Source organism: Mastigoproctus giganteus, chromosome 10, assembly GCF_048544385.1.
Source record: "Mastigoproctus giganteus isolate SK-2022 chromosome 10, ASM4854438v1, whole genome shotgun sequence".
NCBI classification, from domain to species: Eukaryota; Metazoa; Arthropoda; class Arachnida; order Uropygi; family Thelyphonidae; genus Mastigoproctus; species Mastigoproctus giganteus.
Genome location: NC_143584.1, coordinates 172,540,939 through 172,560,891, shown reverse-complemented (window position 1 = coordinate 172,560,891; position 19,953 = coordinate 172,540,939). Strand labels below are relative to the sequence as shown.

The 19,953-nt window shown below is 38.3% G+C and overlaps 1 protein-coding gene across 1 annotated transcript in view; it reads right to left on the bottom strand.

Moving 5' to 3' along the window:
* The window catches only part of LOC150079487 (uncharacterized), a 73,872-nt gene that overhangs the window by 31,789 nt on the left and 22,130 nt on the right, over positions 1-19,953 (bottom strand). The window contains exons 4-5 of the mRNA XM_090383617.1: positions 18,566-18,603; positions 4,976-5,241 (exon numbers count right to left, since the gene is read on the bottom strand). Coding sequence (XP_090239743.1) covers positions 4,976-5,241; positions 18,566-18,603 — 304 coding nt within the window. The remainder of the gene's footprint in view (positions 1-4,975; positions 5,242-18,565; positions 18,604-19,953) is intronic.

Below are 19,953 nucleotides of genomic sequence, written 5' to 3'. Positions count from 1 at the left end.
TTTTTAAGCTTTATAAACTTGCATGTACTGCTGTGTTGGTTGCTATTCAGCTTCGTGGCGAGTTTTCATTCACCTGGAGTTACTTGCAGATGAAATTGCACATGAGCCAACATGAAAAGCGTGTTATACTGTTCCCTGATATATCAGTCATATTGTAGCAAATCCGCGTTGCGAAAATGCATGTTATAGCAGAACTGACTATATACAGCAAAATGTTACCCGTGGATGCACTCAGGGTTCAGTGCTGAGTCCCTGTTTTTGGAACCTGGTGCTGGACGAGTTCCTGTTGGCTGACACAGGCCAAGTGGACAAGGTCACCTTTGCAGATGACTTTGTTCTCTTAGTGAAGAGTAGGAAATATAACTCCAGAAATGTAATTCCAGAGCCCTTCTGGAAGAACAAGCAAATCATGCCCTGAACCATCTATAGAACTTGGCACAAACCCATTAGCTGGTAATTTCTAGTACAAAAACTAAATCTATCTACTAGAAGGCAAATTAAGATGATTACCCTAGGGTAATCTAGGGTAATCTAGCTAGAACTAGGGGACATAAATTCAAGTTACGGGGAAAATGCTTAGATTGGACTGCAGGAAGTTTTATTTTAGCTAGCGAGTTATAAATTACTGGAATAAGTTGCCTACATGGGTGGTAGAGGCTGACAGTTTGGGGAAATTCAAAGGTCATCTGGATAGTACATTCGGGGTCAGGGAAGCGCATAGGATGATAGGTTTAATTTCCTTTTCTTTTATTAATTATTATTATTTATTTATTATTTTTTTTTTATAATTGTTTTATTCGTGGGTTTTTTTTTTTTTTGGCTGGTGCAGCATAAGCCATAGGCTTTCTTGCACCATGTGGCCATTACTAATACTAATACCCCTGATAAAGATTTAAAGAAACATAACAGCCCTAACAACAGAACTAAAATATCTTGGAGTCATCTTTGACTCCGAGCTAACATTTAATCCTCATCTAACAAATATTGGCAAAAGAGTGAGAAGGTATGCTGGCATAATTGCCAGAATAAGTAGAGCCGACTGGGGTTTAAAAAGGAAGACTTTAGCCTTTATTTATAAAGCTATCTTCCTCCCAGTAATTACTTATGGGGCTGGCATCTGGTTCCCTAGAATGTTACTAGTCAACAATAGAGCTAAACTAGGATCCATCCAGTGTGTCATGCTACTTACAATTACCACATGATCAGCACCCTGCATGTCCTGCAGGTTTGGCTGGTGCACTGCCATTAGAATCGGAAATAACTTGAAGAGGCTTCAACTACAGGCTTAGAAGGCAGATCCCCACTGACATCATAGGGATCAACATAGACCTAATAGTTGATCCTAAACAGGAAAAGAAAATGATACTAACTTGTCCATAATAGCAATGTCAAGATAGGTGGGACCAGTCAGATAAAGGGGACATCACTAGGAGCTTCCTGCCACAGGTAACCCTAATCTTTCCGAAACCTCCATCCTGGTTTGCACCAGGCTTATACACTACATTTTTGCTAACAGGGCATGGTTCCCTGAATGCAAAACTATGTCAACTTGACCTCACACACAACCCAAAATGTACCTGTGGTGCTGATAAGGATTGGACCCATGTTTTGTACGACTGCCCCAATGAACCACCCCACAGATGTATACTCGTGACAAAAATTGGACCAATAAGCCATGGAGATGTACAACTTCTCATCTCTGATGACATGCATTACATGGCCTTCTCTGAATTTGCTAAAAAAGCTTTTGAGACTAGGAGAAGCAACCATGCAGTGATAACCTAAACTGTGACACCCACCTCTACTTTGGAAAGTTCCTCTCCCTGACTTTGACGAATACTGATAATGACTGGCCAGCTAGAATGTGTTTCCTACCCAGTGCAAGTATGAAAGGAAATGTTTTTGATGGAATGTATGTTAAAAGTGAGTGAGTGAGTGAGTGAGTATATGTAATAGTGTAATTAGCATTGATATGTGTAACTCGCTGGGTTACAAATGAGTCCAGTTAACCTGAAAAAAAAAAATAAATAAATAAAAAATCTACAAAATGTGTGCATGCTACGTCTATTCAGGGTACTGTTACAAAAGGGATCACTGTGTGTGAATGATGAATGAATGAGAATGTCCAATAGATGTTAACTGTCATACCGTGTGTGTGTGTGTGTGTGTGTGTGTGTGTGTGTGTGTGTGTGTGTGTGTGTGTGTGTGTGTGTGTGTGTAAAATTAAAAAGTTTCTTTCCATGTGAAGGTGTATAAATGTGAGTGCAAGTAAAGTCATCTGTGTAAACTGCATGGTGGCTGAGTGAATGTAGTTGTGATGAGTCAAAAAAAAAAGTGTGGATGTCTTGACAGTTGTGTTTAAGCGGTACCTGTGTTCTGTCTCTGAGTGTATGATGATACATGAAAGGAGGCACATGAGTGAGTGATCATTGTCTGTTGTTACCTACCAATACCAGGTGATCTGATTGAGGTGTATAAAGCCTTGAATGGTTTGAGCATGCTCAATGCTGATGGGATTCTTCCTCTTACTCAGAATAATCACCTGAGAGGGATTAATTCAAATTGAGGAAAGACAGATGTAGGATAGATGTGCGGAAGTTTGCCTTTAGCCAGCAGGTAGTTGGTTGGTGGAACAGACTTCCATTCTTTGTTGTGGAAGTTGATAGCCTAAATAAATTTAAGGCTGAGCTGGACTGATATTTTGAACAGAGGGGTGAAATGGGAGTTTTTGACTGATGCTGCATAAGCTTGCTTTCTTGCATCATATTCCTCTGCTAATGCTAATCTGCCCATAAATGAGTAATCATAATAAAAAAAAAAAAGTGTGTATACCTGTGTACCTGTAAGAGTGGATGGTGTGCATAAGCTTTGAACATATGAGAGTGTGTGTAGTGTTCTGGCAGGCCCCCACTTGGACTGCAGTGGGGTAACCCATAGGGAACTACCCCTGCCTTGCTAACACCACACATCCTTTCTTTTGAGGCATGCCATGGGAACTGATGACACCTTTTGCTTTTCTTTCTTTTCTTTTCTTTCACCTACCATCACAAACCTTTTACTTTTCCTTAACAGCTCCTCCCCCCCCTTGTGTGAGGATGGGCTCCTCCCATAGGGGTGCCCCTCTATCCCTTTAACTTCCTATTTCCAGGTAGACAGCCTTCCTATTGCCCACCTTAACCTTCATCTGTTCCCTCCCTCTTCAACTGTCATCCCATTTCATGCTTTCCACTTCGTGGTTTTTATTTATTTTTTCTTAAGGCCCTCCCCCCTGGACAGCTCAGGTGCAGTCCAGGGTTTGCCCCTGCCAAAGAACTTTCTACTTGTACTATACCTGGCTGCCTCCCCAAGGCAAGGACAGGCCAACACTACAATACACAAACTAACACTAAAACTTACACTATCTCTGGCATTTACAGAGTTTATAGTAGCACAATGTATAATGCATGGTTTGTCGGGGAAACCCCCAGTGCCACTTGACAATATACACAATACACAAAGTTATAAAGAATTCTAGAACTAGGGGTCATAAATTCAAATAGCAGGGATTGAGATTTAGATTAGATTGTAGGAAATTTTCTTTTAGCTAGTGATCATTGACTGCTGGAACAAGTTGCCCTCATAGATAGTTGAGGCTGACAGTTTGAATAAATTCAAAGGTCAACTGGATAGTTATCTGTGTGAGGAGGGAAGCATATAATCTGTATTTTCTTATCTACTTGAGTTGGCTTTTTTTTCTTCTTTTTTTTTTTTGCCAGTACAGCAAAAGCCTGTGGCTTCCTTGCACTATAAGGCGAATACTATTACTATTTCAGGTGAAACTCGATGTCAAAATTATATTGTTTATCTTACACTCATGTTTAATGTGATGCATCTTGTGATTTATCAAGTTCTCATTCAAAATCACACTAGATCTACAGCTGAAAAAGGTTCAGGAGCTTTGGAAGTCAGTCAACCAAAACAAGGAATTACAAAACTATTTATGTATATCCAATAGAGTTCCTCAATCTAAATTACTGTAATTTCTGATATCTGAAACAGTGAGTATGTTTATTATATAATTTCTGAGAAATAGATGACATTGGTTACTCTCTTAAAGTAACTTAGGCCCATATGCTTGGTGAAGCCTATATGCTGTGATGAAAAATGCACAGCCCACTGATCTGTGGCACCAAATATCTGCTGTCCTTAATTCAATATATATATATATATATACACACACAGTCATTATGAATATATAAATTCTCTGGGCTTTGTTGCCAGCTTAAGAATAAATAGAAATTCATTTAAGTAATTGTTTTAAGCATCATACATCTGAAAGGCTACTTTGGCAATAATTAGTTTTTATCGTTACACTAATAAGCATATTTTATCATTTGCACATATATAAAAGTGGAGCCCATTTGTGTCTCTACCACAAAATTCTAAAATCCGCCGAAAAATAGAAATAAAATAAACCGGTAGTCATTGAAACAAGTAAATCTGATATAAATATTGTAAAACATTTTATAGTCACAAGAGTAAGCACCAGCAGGATGGAACACAAAATGTACTGAGGATATAATTAAACAAATTATTAATGCTGACAGTTTCAGAAATAATCAGATAATAAATTATGACTGAATTATAACAATATAACATGCTTTTGGTTTTGATTCAAAACCCATGCTCTCCTTAAAATATACAATGTAGACAACCAAATCATAAAAATTCACCTTAACTGCTATAAATGAATAAATAAATAAATGAAAAAAAAAGTCATTTTTTCACTGAGGTACACCTTTAAAATATATATGATTAGTAATTCAATTAGAAATTTTTCTTACTAATCAAATTTCTTTTATTTATAATTATTAAAAACAATTTTACAAGCCAGCTAAATAGCAACGTGCAGGCATTCTTTATCCACTATAAGGAAAGTAAAAACTATACTTTTTGGGTTTTTACTAGATGCAACAGAGCACCTAGAAGTACTTACTACTTCCAGAAGTTGTTCATCATCGTCTTTATCTTTACTTTCATGTGCACTGCTAAAAAGAACCCTTTTCGATGCTGGTGATGTGTCTATAGCTGTTTTTTCGGTAAACTGCTGTCGTCGGATTAAGCTGTACTCAGAAAATTCAGTGACTGACCTAGAGGAAAGAGATGGTCGAGTAGATTCTTTTTTTGATAAATTATTTCCTTCCAGATTACAGTTTGCAATTTCAGTCGTAGGAGAGGAGGAGGAATTTAGGCAAGCTGGAACTACAAAATAAAAACAAAATAGCAACACAAATATTTAAAATAACTGTGGATACTAAACCTAAGTAAATTTTTATGGCATAGAGCATTTCATTATAGTGTAGTTGTATATATATGCATGCTTGCACATACATTAATAGCATGCTAATGACAGACCAGTTACACACAAGCACAAATTATGTTAAGTTTATCTGAAATAACTAGTAGAACACACTGGAGTGATGCTTATTAATTGCCAGCATCATTAGTGAGCATTAATGAGAATGAAGCTGATACTAAATTAGCCTAGTAAAGACAATAACTATACACTGTAGTTATAGTGGTAACTTTGTTTTTAAGTATGCCTACCTAACAGTAAGTAAGTCTTCCCCCCCCCCCCCCGCCGGCTTTAGTCCTCAGAACAGCCTAAATTCATCATGGAATGGGCTGCTCAAAGGGATAGAGATGATGATCCACACTGGCTCAATTGCTTCTCACAATTGTTGCAAACTAGTTGTTGTTGGTTTCTCTTTTTCTGGCGCAAAAGCTACTGAGGCTATATTGAGCCATGACCAATTCCATAAAAGGTAAAATATATATCGCAAGCATGGGTAAAATTAATGCAATTGATTAAAATATGTTTTATAGATAAAATGGTATCACAAGACTGGTACATAGGAGGGTTATCTGCCCTCAGCAGGAATGAACGTGTTAGATAACTTTGCCCTATGAGGAGTCGAGCAAGAACAACTTCCTCGCTACGATTTCTGCACAGACTAGACTGCCACATTTCAATTAAAGGCTGTATCTGGTATAATTTATCTGATTTGGATGCAGTGCCAGCCAAATCGTTTCCCCTAATCTCAATGTGGCTAGAAATCCAGCAGAAGCACATGTGGAAAGCATTCAAGGAATTAATCGTGGAAGCTACTAAAAGTTTCATACCTATTAAGAAATATTGTTCAAGGTTTAGGCCTAAATGGTTGTCAAATGAATTAATGAGACTCGTAACAGAGAAGAAAAATGCACGGGATGCATATAAATTATCAAGCGACTCGGAAGCCTATGGCAGATATAAGTTAGTCTGTAATCAGGTGACAAAGGAGGTTCGGCAGGCGAAGGCAGATTACGAGAAATCCTTGGCAAAAGATGCTAAGAAAAACAGCAAGGATTTCTTTACTTATATAAACTCTAAAAGGAAGGGGATGAATCTGATTGGTCCACTTGACATCGATGGTTCAACTGTTGATGATCCTGCTCAGATAGCAAACAAACTGAATGAGTATTTTGCATCTACATTCACACATGAGGAATTATTAAGGTTTGAAAATGGCAGAAGGTTATCAAATTGTAGCAAGATACTTAATGATTTTGTAATAACTGAGAGCAAAGTGGAAGAGAAATTGTTGAAGTTAAATGTAAGAAAAGCACCTGGGTTGGATGGGATCTATCCAGTTATATTAAAGGAGGCGGCAAAGCAACTAAGCAAACCCTTAGCCATAATTATGAGAGCATCCTTGGACTCAGGGGAGGTTCCCACGGACTGGAGATGTGTAAATGTATCCCCAATTCACAAAGGGGGATCGAAGGGTGACACGAGTAATTACAGACCAGTTAGTTTAACTTCTGTTCTGGGTAAAATGGTGCCTCCGTAGCCGGGTGGGTAGGAGCAGCAGTGCGTAGCACACGCTTCTTGATTAGACCGTGACCACTATATATGGAGGATGCGGAAAGGTCATGGAATGACCACCGCATATCCCCGGAGAAATATGGCCTTAGTTGCTGATGCTCCTAAAAAAAAACAAAAAAAAAAAACAAACCGGGTAAAATAATGGAGCCGGTGGTTAAAGATGCATTGCAGGATCATCTAGACAAGACTGCAGCAATAATTCAGACACAGCATGGGTTTGTTAAGGGAAAGTCTTGTCTGACAAATTTGATAGGATATTATGATGTGGTTACAAAGGAACTGGATGCAAAAAATAATTTTGATATCATATATTTGGATTTCAGGAAAGCTTTTGACACTGTTGCGCATGGAAGACTATTGTACAAATTGGAGCAGAATGGTATTAAGGGTAAGTTGCTACAATGGATAAAAGGATGGTTAAGTGGGAGAAGACAGAGGGTGGTAATCAATGGGTGCTGCTCTTCTTGGACTAATGTTATTAGTGGTGTCCCACAGGGTTCGGTGTTAGGTCCACTGTTGTTTTGTATATTTATCAATGATATTGATGAAGGTATATCAGGCTTAATGTCGAAGTTTGCAGATGATACAAAGGTTGGCAGGATTGTTAATGACAGTAATGGCAGTGTGCTACTGCAACAGGATCTAGATAATTTGGGCAGATGGGCTAAGAAGTGGCAACTGAAGTTTAACCTTTACAAATGCAAAGTACTGCATATGGGTAGAAGTAACCCCAGAGAAACGTACCAACTGTGTGGTACTACACTTAAGGTAGTAGAAAATGAAAAAGACCTGGGAGTAATTGTGCAGGCAGATATGAAGTTTTCTGAGCAATGCAGACAGGCTGCCAGGGCAGGTCATGGGGTTTTGTCAATGATATATAGGCATTTTGCTAGCAGGGAAAAGGAGGTGATTATCCCTCTGTATAAGGCAATGGTCAGGCCACGCCTTGAGTACTGCGTACAGGTCTAGAGGCCTCATTTTAGGAAGGATGTAGATTTACTTGAGCGTGTACAGAGAAGGGCAACAAGATTGGTGAGGGGAATGAAGGGATTCTCTTACCAAGTGAGGCTTAAGTTCTGCAAATTGCAGTGGCTGGAGACTAGGCACCTGCGCGGTGATCTGATTGAGGTATATAAGGTCTTGAATGGGTTGAGCACGCTGAATTCTGATGGGATCCTTCCACTTGTTCAGATTACGAACCTAACGGGGCATAAATTCAAATTAAGAAAAGACAGATGTAGAGTAGATGTGCGGAAATTTGCCTTTAGCCAGCGGGTGGTTAATTGCTGGAACAAACTTCCATCTGTCGTTGTGGAAGTTGATAGGTTGAATAAATTTAAGGAGGAACTGGACAGGCATTTGGAGAGAATGGTGTGATTTTTTTTTTTGTTGGCTGATGCTGCATAAGCTCATACATTTGCTTTCTTGCATTACATGCCACTAATTTGCATTACATGCCACTTGCATTACATGCCACTGCCTGACCAATTTGATTGGATACTATGATGCAGTCACAAAAGAACTGGATGCAGGGAATAACTTTGATATTATATACTTGGATCTTAGAAAGGCTTTTGATACTGTTGCACATGGAAGACTGCTGCACAAATTGGAGCAGTGTGGCATTGGAGGCAAGTTGCTGCTATGGATAAAGGGGTGGTTGAGGGGGAGAAGACAGAGAGTGGTAATCAATGGACACTGCTCATCGTGGACTAATGTTATTAGTGGAGTCCCTCAGGGTTCAGTATTGGGGCCTTTATTGTTTTCTGTATTTATAAATGATATTGATGATGGTATATCAGGCTTAATGTCCAAGTTTGCAGACGATACGAAGGTTGGCAGGGTTGTCAAGGACACTACTGACACTATGCTGCTGCAACAGGATTTGGAAAGGTTGAGCAGATGGGCTTCGAGGTGGCAAATGAAGTTTAACATTGACAAATGTAAAGTACTACATATGGGAAACAGCAACCCCAGAGCAACGTATCAACTCTGTGGTACTACACTGACAGTGGTAGAGAATGAAAGGGACCTGGGGGTGGTGGTGCAGGCAGATATGAAGTTCTCTGAGCAGTGCAGACGAGCTGCAAGAGTAGCTCATGGTGTATTGTCAATGATATATAGGAATTTTTCTAGCAGGGATAAGGAGGTGATTATTCCCTTGTATAAGGCAATGGTCAGGCCACACCCAGAGTACTGTATACAGGCCTGGAGGCCTCATTTCAGGAAGGATGTAGAGCTGCTGGAACGAGTACAGAGAAGGGCAACTAGATTGGTGAATGGGACAAAGGGGTTCTCTTACGAAGAAAGGCTTAAGTTTTGCAAATTACAGTGTCTGGAAACTAGGCACCAGCGGGGTGATCTGATAGAGGTGTACAAAGCCTTGAATGGTTTGAGCATGCTCAATGCTGATGGGATTCTTCCTCTAGCTCAGAAAAATCACCTGAGAGGGCATAAATTCAAATTGAGGAAAGACAGATGTAGGATAGATGTGCGGAAATTTGCCTTTAGCCAGCGGGTGGTTGGTGGGTGGAACAGACTTCCATCCCTTGTCGTGGAAGTTGATAGCCTAAATAAGTTTAAGGCTCAGCTGGACAGGTATTTCGAACGAACAGAGGGGTGAAGTGGAAGTGGTTATTTTTATTTATTTATGTTACTTTTTTTTTTTTTTTTTTTTGGCTGATGCTGCATAAGCTTGCTTTCTTGCATCAAATGCCTCTACTAATGCTAATGCTAATGCTAATACTACTACTACATATCAAACATGTGTTCATAAAGAGATTGCATCTTCTGCTGAACCCAACAGAGAACTGGATGGGAATTGTGTCTCAAAGATAATACACCCAAAGAATCAGAATATATTACAGACCTTTGGTATTGACAAGTTGTAATGTGATCCAAGGCTAACTCTATAGCATGCAGTTCTGCAGTGTATATGCTGGATTCAGGAAGAAATTGCTGAGATATAGGAGTGTCTGGAAAGTGAACAGCAGATCCTACACGATTCCAACTTCGAGCTGTATGTGTAAAGTGGCAGGAAGTGAGTGTTCAGCTCGGAGTGCTGAACAGTGCTGCAAGTAGACAGATGATGGCGTATCGGACTTTACCCAGTTCTTAAAGGAAAAGTCACATGATAGAATATGAGCATGCCAGGGTGAAAAGGTTTGCTTTGGTGTTTGGGCAACCTTGTCTACCATGATGTTAAACTTTGAGTGTCTTGGACATGAATACTGAAAGGACGGTTAGCAGTCTGATGAGCAATGCACAAATTTTCCCAATGTGGCTCAAAAATGGATGTCCACATAGAATTATCTGTCAGGAATTTCTGTTTTAAAGCATACTTTAGAGACAACTGCTTACGTTGAAATGAGAGCGGTGGTTCATTTGCTTGCACGTATAGGCTCTGTACAGATGTTCAAAATGCTCCAGTAGCAATATGCATAGCCTAATGATGGACAGGGACCAGCCATTGAAGTACACTGTCTCTGGCTGAATCATATTCCTGGGACCTATAATCTAGTTTGGATTGCAAAAATGCACAGTAGACGCGTAGTAAAGTGTATCGGTCTGCACCCAAACATGTACAGGAGAGGGATTGGTTTTTTTTTTTTTTTTTTTTTTTTTTTTTATAGGAGCATTAGCAACTAAGGCCATATTGCTCCGGGAATATGCAGTGGTCATTCCCTGACCTTTCCGCATCCTATGTATTTGGTGGTGACGGGCTCGAACCCTGGTCTTATCAAGAAGCGTGTGCTACGCACTGCTGCTCCTTCCCACCTGGCTACGGAGGCGCCAAGGAGAGAGAACAAAGAATATTTAGTCCTCTCATACACTTTGTACTGAGTTGACAGATATGTTCCAGAAAGGTCAACTTTTTATCAAATATGAGTCCCAAGAGTTTGGTGTCTGACACTACTGGAATAGCATTTTGTTCAAGCCTTAATTCAGGTTCAGGAAGAAGATTATGCTTATGACAAAAGTGTATTCAAACAGTCTTCTGCAATGAGAACCTGAATCCATTAGCAAGTGCTCATGAATTAAGGCAATCAATGGCTTGTTGCAGTTGTCTTTCAATAACCCTCATGTTGCATGATTGAGAAAATATGCTAAAGTCATCAACATAGAAGTCACTGTTTACTGATGGAGAAAGTTGTTCTGTGACGGAATTTATTTTGATGGCGAAAAGTGTGACACCTAATACTGATCCTTGTAGTACTCCCTCCTCTTGCCAAAGGTACAGGAGAGTGAGGATCCTGCATGAATTGGAAAGACCGATTGGCTAAAAAGTTTTTAATAAAAACAGGGGAATGCCCTCTAAGACTGAGGCTATGCATATCTTTTAAGATGCCAAATCTCCAAGTTGTGTCATACGCTTTCTCCGTGTTTCTTATACAATTTTTATATCAATTTGTTGAGAGCTCTTTGGCTCTAAACATGGAAATTCATTTGTTTCCATCTCTGCTCCTTTTAGCCCTGAGGGTTGGTTTATCCCCCTGGTTACCAGCCCTGCCACGTGGAGGCAGGAGCAGTGCCACCAGTGACCAAGCAGTTGTTTTAATTAGTAGAGTTGGTTAGTAATAAATATAAAGACAAAGAAAAGAAAGGTGGATTTTCTTTCTTGGTTCTTACTTTTGACCTCAAAAACGCAGAATCACTTCAAGTAAACAAAAGAATAAGCACACTAGAAAAGAAACAAAACTATATCACTTTAGAGAGCACTTTGTAATCACAGTAAGAAAATCACTTGTCACTATCGCTTGGCACTCGGGGCCAGTTTTAATGTAGGATTTCCGAAACTCTTTTAGGCTCACTACATTTTCACCACTGTTGGTGGCTTTAACAGCTTGGGAAAAAGTGTTTCTGATGTAAAAAAAAAGCAAAGGTGAACTGCAGCCATTATCAATCCACTGCAGGATGAAAGCCTCCTCAACAATTCATGTTGAGGGAAATGGACCATAATCTGCCGTGCTGGTCCAGTGTAGGTTGGCAGATCGACCTTATTTAGCAGTCAGGGGCTTGAAGCCCCAGTCCACTCAAAGAGCGTGTGCTACCGCACTCCCACTCCTGACCACTCGGCTATGGAGGTCACTCTTATGTAGTAGGCTTTAAATTTGGTAATAACACCTTGGTCCATTGGTTGGATCAGATATTCAGTGTTTGGAGCCATGTAAAAAAATTTTATACAATTGTTCAAGTCTTCTGAGCCCATTTTGCTTGGATGGCTTGGCATGTTGTCCATGATCAGAACTGCTTTGTAATCAAGATTATTTTTTGCACAATATCTTTCCTCTGCAAGACAGAAGAATTCAGCATACCAATCAATGAAAAGAGGCCTGGTTACCAAAACGTTTTTATTAGCCTTCCAAATTACAGGTAGGTTTGATTTAGTGAAACCTTTAAGAGCCCTTGTATTTTCCAAATGGTAAACTAAAAGGAGTTTTAAGTTAAAATCTCCCACAGCATTACCACCTAACAATAAAGTCACTTCTTTGGCCACTTCTTTTTTAATTAAATAAATTCTTATTATTAAATAATTCTTTTTTCTTTCAATATGAAACTTCTTATTTAGGATTTCATTTCAAAACAAGTCCTATTTCATCTATGTTAAAAACTTAGCATATGCAGTATGCTCAATAATTTTAACAATTTTTCTTGATCTGCACTTGGGCTTCTCCCTGGATTGCTACGTTGTGTAGGTTAGAGCTTTTTAAATCTATCGAACCGGCCCTTATTAGCATTAAATGATGCAACACTTTTTTCAAGGTGAGCTTTCTTCAAATCTTCATATAAGCTAATCACTTTTTTCTTTAATAATAATTGAACTTAATGGAATTGGATATTATCTTCAATAAAGTTATTTAGAAGTCTCTCCATTTCAGCCATAATATCTGGCTTAGCCCTGGTCAATTTAGTTGTCTGCAGTGGAACAGCCATTTTTCCCACTATTAAAATGAATTCTCTAATTTTTTTTTTTTTTTTTTTTAAATTGTTCTTACAGTTGAACCTGCCAGTCCTAAATTATTGTAAACATCCACTTATCTTTGACTGGAATTGATTTGCTTCAATATGTCTAATTTAATTTTCAAACTCAACCTTTTTCTTTCCTTTGTAGTCTTCATACCGCACCCAGACGTTTGCTTCTTTTTTTTTTTTTTTTTCCCATTCTTATCTGCCATTATTAACCTTTTGAAAATGTAACTGTGTTGCATTAATTATGATACAATGTTCGAGTAAACTGTCCATTATGAACGGCATTGTTTAACACCATACTGAGTGATGACTCATGATCATATACGGAGCTCACACATATAAGCCAATGCAATGCACAATTTTATATTGCTGCTAAAAGAGCATTACAGCGAGGTGTGATAGCATTATGGTGAGATACAAATTATGATATTAGAACAGGATCAGTGTTATAACAAATCAGCGTAATACAAACCGTGTTATAACAAGGGCCTACTGTATATTACATTAATTTATAATTAATTAATACTATATTACTATTATATAAAGAGGTGCAGCAGAAAGTGTAATACACATAGCCTAATGACTGAAGAAGTCCTCAAATCCAAAGCCCCCCCACCCAGTCAAAACAAGGGGAACTGGACAGTCCCAATATTAATTTCTGTAACCAGACATATTCTGAACTCTAGGACCAGCCCTGTGTAGTAGTGATGGCTAGGGATTGAGCGACTTGATTCATCTAACAGAATGACTGCCTTGATTCATCATTAATTTAATGACTACTCATTCAGCAGAGCTGTAACTGACTGTCTTTGCACTGATATCAACAAATGATATATATAAAAGTTCCAGTTACAAAACAATGACCAGAACCGACTACTACATATCATCACAAGGTTAAAAATTTACAAAGAAATCAATCTCAATTTGGCAGGAATTTGATTCTACGGTGGTGCATCCAGAGATGGAATGGGTCAAATATTCTGGGGGGAGACAAAGACCAATAGATTGACAGTAGCCACTGGCAGAGGTCAAAGAGATTCTTGCACTGCTTCTATTAGAATGAGCAGAAGCCTGAAAAACAAGATGCATGGTATTCCAGAGACTGCTGGCAGCCATTGCGGTACAAGTAAACACATGGGTTGTGTTAGGGTAGCTAAGAATAGAAACAGGTGCAGGTATACTTGCGTGTACACCAATGCTAGGAGTTTAGTAAATAAATCTGATGAATTTGAGGTATTGCTCAAAACATCGAAGGCAGATATTGTTGGGATATCGGAGACGTGGTGTCACACAGATATAAGGGATGCAGAACTGGAATTTGGGGAGTACAACGTCTACAGAAAGGATAGACAGGATAGGAAGGGGGGAGGGGTTATGCTATTAGTTAAGAAACACATAAAAACCAAGGAAGTGAAGCCAGTCGACATCGCTGGACAGTGCAGTGTTGAGTCAGTTTGGTGTGACATAAACATTGGGAGATCAAAATTGAGAGTAGGAGTGTGCTATAGGCCTAATGACTCTGATGAGTATAATAAGAAACTGTACAGGGAAATAGAGTGGGCCAGTAAATCAGAGAGTCTTATAATGGGAGATTTTAATTTCCCAGATATTGACTGGAATTTGGGGGCTGGTTACTCACACACTAGCAGGGCTTTTGTGGATTTATTGGATGATTGTTTTCTACATCAGCATGTTCGGGAGGCAACTAGAGGGAGTAATACTCTTGATTTGATTATCAGCAGTGATTCTTCATGCATTAAGAATCTGCAGATAAATGAACCACTAGGTGGCAGTGATCACAGTGTGCTGAAGTGGGATTTACTCAAAGAGGTAACTGCCATTAGGGGTAAAGGGAAGGGTTATTGCTTCCGTAAAGGCGACTACGATGGACTGAGACAGTATTTAAATTCTATACAGTGGGACCAACTGATGATGTTACCAACAGCAAATTCAAAATGGGAAGCATTCAAAGAACTTATCTTGGAAGCTACTAGGCTTTACATACCAACTAAGAAATATTGTTCAAGGTTTAGGCCAAAATGGATGTCAGATGAACTAATGAGGCATATGGCAGAAAAGAAAAATGCATGGGATACATACAAATTAACACATGACACAGAAGCCTATGATAGATACAAGTTGATATGCAACCAAGTTACAAAGGAGGTTAGGCAGGCGAAGGCAGATTACGAGAAATCCTTGGCAAAGGATGCAAAGAAAAACAGCAAAGAGTTCTTTATTTATGTAAACTCTAGAAGGAAGGGGATGAATCAGATTGGTCCACTTGATATTGATGGGTCAACTGTTGATGATCCTGCTCAGGTAGCTAACAAACTAAATGAATATTTTGCATCGACATTCACACATGAGGAGTTATTCAGCGAGGGGAATGCCAGAGGTGTATTCAACTCTAGCAGTAAACTACAGAATCTTGAAATAACTGGGAGTAAAGTGGAGGAGAAACTGTTGAAGATAAACACAAGAAAGGCACCCGGGGTGGATGGGATCTATCCAGTTATATTAAAGGAGGCAGCAAAGGAAGTAAGCAAACCCTTAGCCATAATTATGAGAGCTTCCTTGGACTCAGGGGAGGTACCCATAGACTGGAAATGTGCAAATGTGACCCCAATTCACAAAGGAGGATCAAAGGCTGACACAAGTAATTATAGACCTGTGAGCTTAACTTCTGTTCCAGGAAAATTAATGGAGGCACTGATTAAAGAAGCACTGCAGGATCATTTAGACAAGACTTCAGTTATAGCTCAGACACAGCATGGTTTTGTTAAGGGGAAGTCTTGCCTGACCAACTTGATTGGATACTATGATGCGGTCACAAAAGAACTGGATGCAGGGAATAACTTTGATATTATATACTTGGATCTTAGAAAGGCTTTTGATACTGTTGCACATGGAAGACTGCTACACAAATTGGAGCAGTGTGACATTGGAGGCAAATTGCTGCTATGGATAAAGGGGTGGTTGAGGGGGAGAAGACAGAGAGTGGTAATCAATGGACACTGCTCATCGTGGACTGATGTTATTAGTGGAGTCCCTCAGGGCTCAGTGTTGGGTCCATTATTGTTTTCTGTATTTATAAATGATACTGATGATGGTATATCGGGCTTAATGTCCAAGTTTGCAGACGATACAAAGGTTGGCAGGGTTGTCAAGGACACTACTGACACTATGCTGCTGCAACAGGATCTGGAAAGGTTGAGCAGATGGGCTGAGAGGTGGCAAATGAAGTTTAACATTGACAAATGTAAAGTACTACACATGGGAAACAGTAACCCCAGAGCAACGTATCAACTCTGTGGTACTACACTGACAGTGGTAGAGAATGAAAGGGACTTGGAGGTGGTTGTGCAGGCAGATATGAAATTCTCTGAGCAGTGCAGACGGGCTGCAAGAGTAGCTCATGGAGTATTGTCAATGATATACAGGAATTTTTCCAGCAGGGATAAGGAGGTGATTATTCCATTGTATAAGGCGATGGTCAGACCACACCTAGAGTACTGTATACAGGTCTGGAGGCCTCATTTCAAGAAGGATGTAGAGCTGCTGGAACGAGTACAGAAAAGGGCAACAAGATTAGTGAATGGAACAAAGGGGTGCTCTTACGAAGAAAGGCTTAAGTTTTGCAAATTACAGTGTCTGGAGACTAGGCACCAGCGAGGTGATCTCATAGAGGTGTATAAAGCCTTGAATGGTTTAAGCATGCTCAATCCTGATGGGATTCTTCCTCTAGCTCAGAAAAATCACCTGAGAGGGCATAAATTCAAATTGAGGAAAGACAGATGTAGGATAGACGTGCGGAAATTTGCCTTTAGCCAGCGGTTGGTTGGTTGGTGGAACAGACTTCCATCCCTTGTGGTGGAGGTTGATAGCCTAAATAAGTTTAAGGCTCAGCTGGACAGGTATTTTGAACGAACAGAGGGGTGAAGTGGAAGTGGGTTTTTTTTTTTTTTTTTTTTTGGCTGATGCTGCATAAGCTTGCTTTCTTGCATCAAATGCCTCTACTAATGCTAATGCTAATTCTTACTGGGGAAAACTTGTTGTGGCCTCATACTACTGTTTATGGCCAAAATCACACCAGCTTCCATCAGCATCCGGCCCACTACGGTTTCCCCAGTAAGTCTTATGGCCAGTCCGCCTCTGGGTACATCTTGTTCAAATAGAAAACTGGATAGCATCCAACGTTGTGAAGTAGAACTGTATTTAGTTATTAGCTCCTTTTGTTACAAAGACATTAATTGGTGTGGTAAAAATAAAATAATTTAATACTAAAATTTTTGAATTAGTCCAAAGCAGATTTTGCATAGTTACAACTTCAGTTTCAAGTGAGAATTTTCTTAAAAGTAGTACGTATGGTTACTAAAAAGCATAACAGACTGACAAAGTGCCTAAAATGTTTCTTAATGAGTGGCACATGTTAAGATCATCAGAGCTCCCCTAAAGTGTTGCAGGATTTTTAGGTGACTACTGCTATAAAATTGTGTATTTGTGTGTGCATTTCTGAGTTTTGGGTCCCACCCCCAACACTGGCAATTCCTAGGCACATCATAAATTTGAAAAGTAATTTAAATAATTAAATAATTTAAACTTAATAAATTTAAATTAAATTAAAATTTTAAATATGTTTTTAAATATTTCTTTCACTACTTTTTGTTGTGTTCTTTAGTCTCACTGTACTGTATTTATGGTCTGTGCATTGTAATTTAATGTATAGTTGTTTATTTCTCTACACATTAATTACAATGAATGAATGAAGAAATAAAATACAAAAATATTGGAATTTTTCCTGTATTGTATAAGTAATAAACAATAATAACAACAAAATAAATATACAATCAAAGTTGTAGACTGACAAAGTGATCAGGTTTCTTGATTCAATGTAAACTAATATTGAAATGAAATATGGAATCAATACATCAGGGGCATATTCAGGGGTGGGCATATGCCCCTCCTTAACCAAACATTTTAAATTAAAGAAAAAGAACGCAGGAGGCATTCTAAAAAAAACTCAAAAGCCTGGTTGCCATGCCCCCCACGATGATACCTGGATATACCATTGTCAGGGCTAATCTGTAAAGTGGGAGATAATGGGAAATTATGCACTATTCTTGTTTGTAATAATAAAATAGCATTACATTGTAATAATATTGATTTCACAATTAATTGTAACAGTCCATAAAGTTGCTTGCTATTTCTCATGGGCATGTTGGATAATGAATTTCTTAAACCTCCAATGACTCAAATTGGTGATTCAAAAATATTTTACATGCATGGCCACTGAAACCATGCTTAATGATGATATATTTTTTTTGTGCAGAGACAAAGCCATAGCAAGAGGAGTACTAAAAACTTTATTGTCCTAATAATTGCACAAGATGTTCAGTGAATGATGGGCCACATATTTTTGCAATAATTTTGATTATGCAATACATGTAAATGTAAACAATCAACGTAACATTCAGAAGGATAATATAAAATAACACAAAAAAGATTAGCCAGATTACAATGTGTGGCATGCTGCTAACTTAAAATATGAACACAAAAAAAAAGGAAACAATATATAAATCCTAATTGAATAAGAAGGTGGTTTGACACATATACAACATCAAATGTTCTGGGGGGGGGGGGATTTAGTCATTACATAAATTTATTTACAAAAATAGGAAACTATACCTTGTAATCTTTCATAAGCATTTTCTTGATTTTTCCTACTAAAAAAACAGAAAAAAAAGATTTTTGAAATATACACTAAAATCACTTGGTATTAAATTTTTAATGATTATAAAAAATAAACTTACATCATCAAACAGGTGTTCATGCTCATTAAATATGCTGAAATTTTTAATTATTTAAATTTAAAAATGGATTTTTATTGTCTGAAACTTCTGTAATTGCTTATCTGCATCAATTACTTCAAGGTATATGCTTTTCAAAGTATAAAGTAATGCTTTTTAGGTTACTTAAAGTGTTGTGCTGAGATGGCTATTTTTTTTTAAGTATGTTTATTTTTAAAAATTTCATCCTGTTACATATGTTAATGTTAGAATTTATAACAAAATTTAAACAATTTCAGGAGGGTTTGATCAGATTTTTGGAAGGAATGGGGAAATTAAGGGTATTTGTTTGTTTTTTTTTTTTTTTTTTTTGGTAGGTGCTGTATGTGCTTTGCTTCCTTGCATAACTTCCTTGCAGTTTGAGCACGAGTGCATCCTGTGCAGAAGTATATTTTTGCCGCTCCTGGAACAGAGAAGTTTTTTCTGATTTATTTTCTGTTTTATTAGCTTAAATTGGCATATTAACTTATTTTCTAGAGTAGCTTTATATTCGTATTTACGATACTTAGATTAAAGTAACTTAGATAGAGATTTTGTAGGTATTACTTAGTATCGGAAAGGGTATCAAATCCACGTGTTTACCGTTCGTAAATTGCCGCCATTGTTACGCGATACAAAATATCTTGAAATAGATAGCATAAGCTTAATACAGTATAGTATAATACATAATATTGTCAATTAATCAGATAATTAATCTTGTTGAACTTCATTGTCAATTAAATTGTACTTTTAACTATACATATAACGACTTGGGTTACGTAACATAAATAATTAGTAAAAAATAAATAATTAATACTTAACTTGATACGGAAGTTATATAAAGGGATTTCATAGATAACACTCGATACTGAAACATAAATATAGCATTATAACTGTGTTGGGATATAAGTTTAGGTTTTTAATTTTGTACTGAAATTGAAATTTTATTGAAATTAAATCGAAATCATGACTCAGACCAGAGCAGCAGAGCAAAAGGCTCAAGCTAATGGGAGTGCTGTGGCTCAGGGGAGGACTGAGGGTGGCAGGTGCCCTCTGAATCACAGCCTATTAAAATGCACTACTTGCTTGATGTTTGTGGAGCAGTTGGGTACGGGACATGATACTGCCATGGGGGATGTCTTTGTGTGTGCGCGATGTAAGGAGTGTAAGGAAATCAGGCAACAACTCAGCATTGTTATGGGCCTATATGAGAGATTGAAGGACAGGGTGGATGCCCTCAAAGGATTA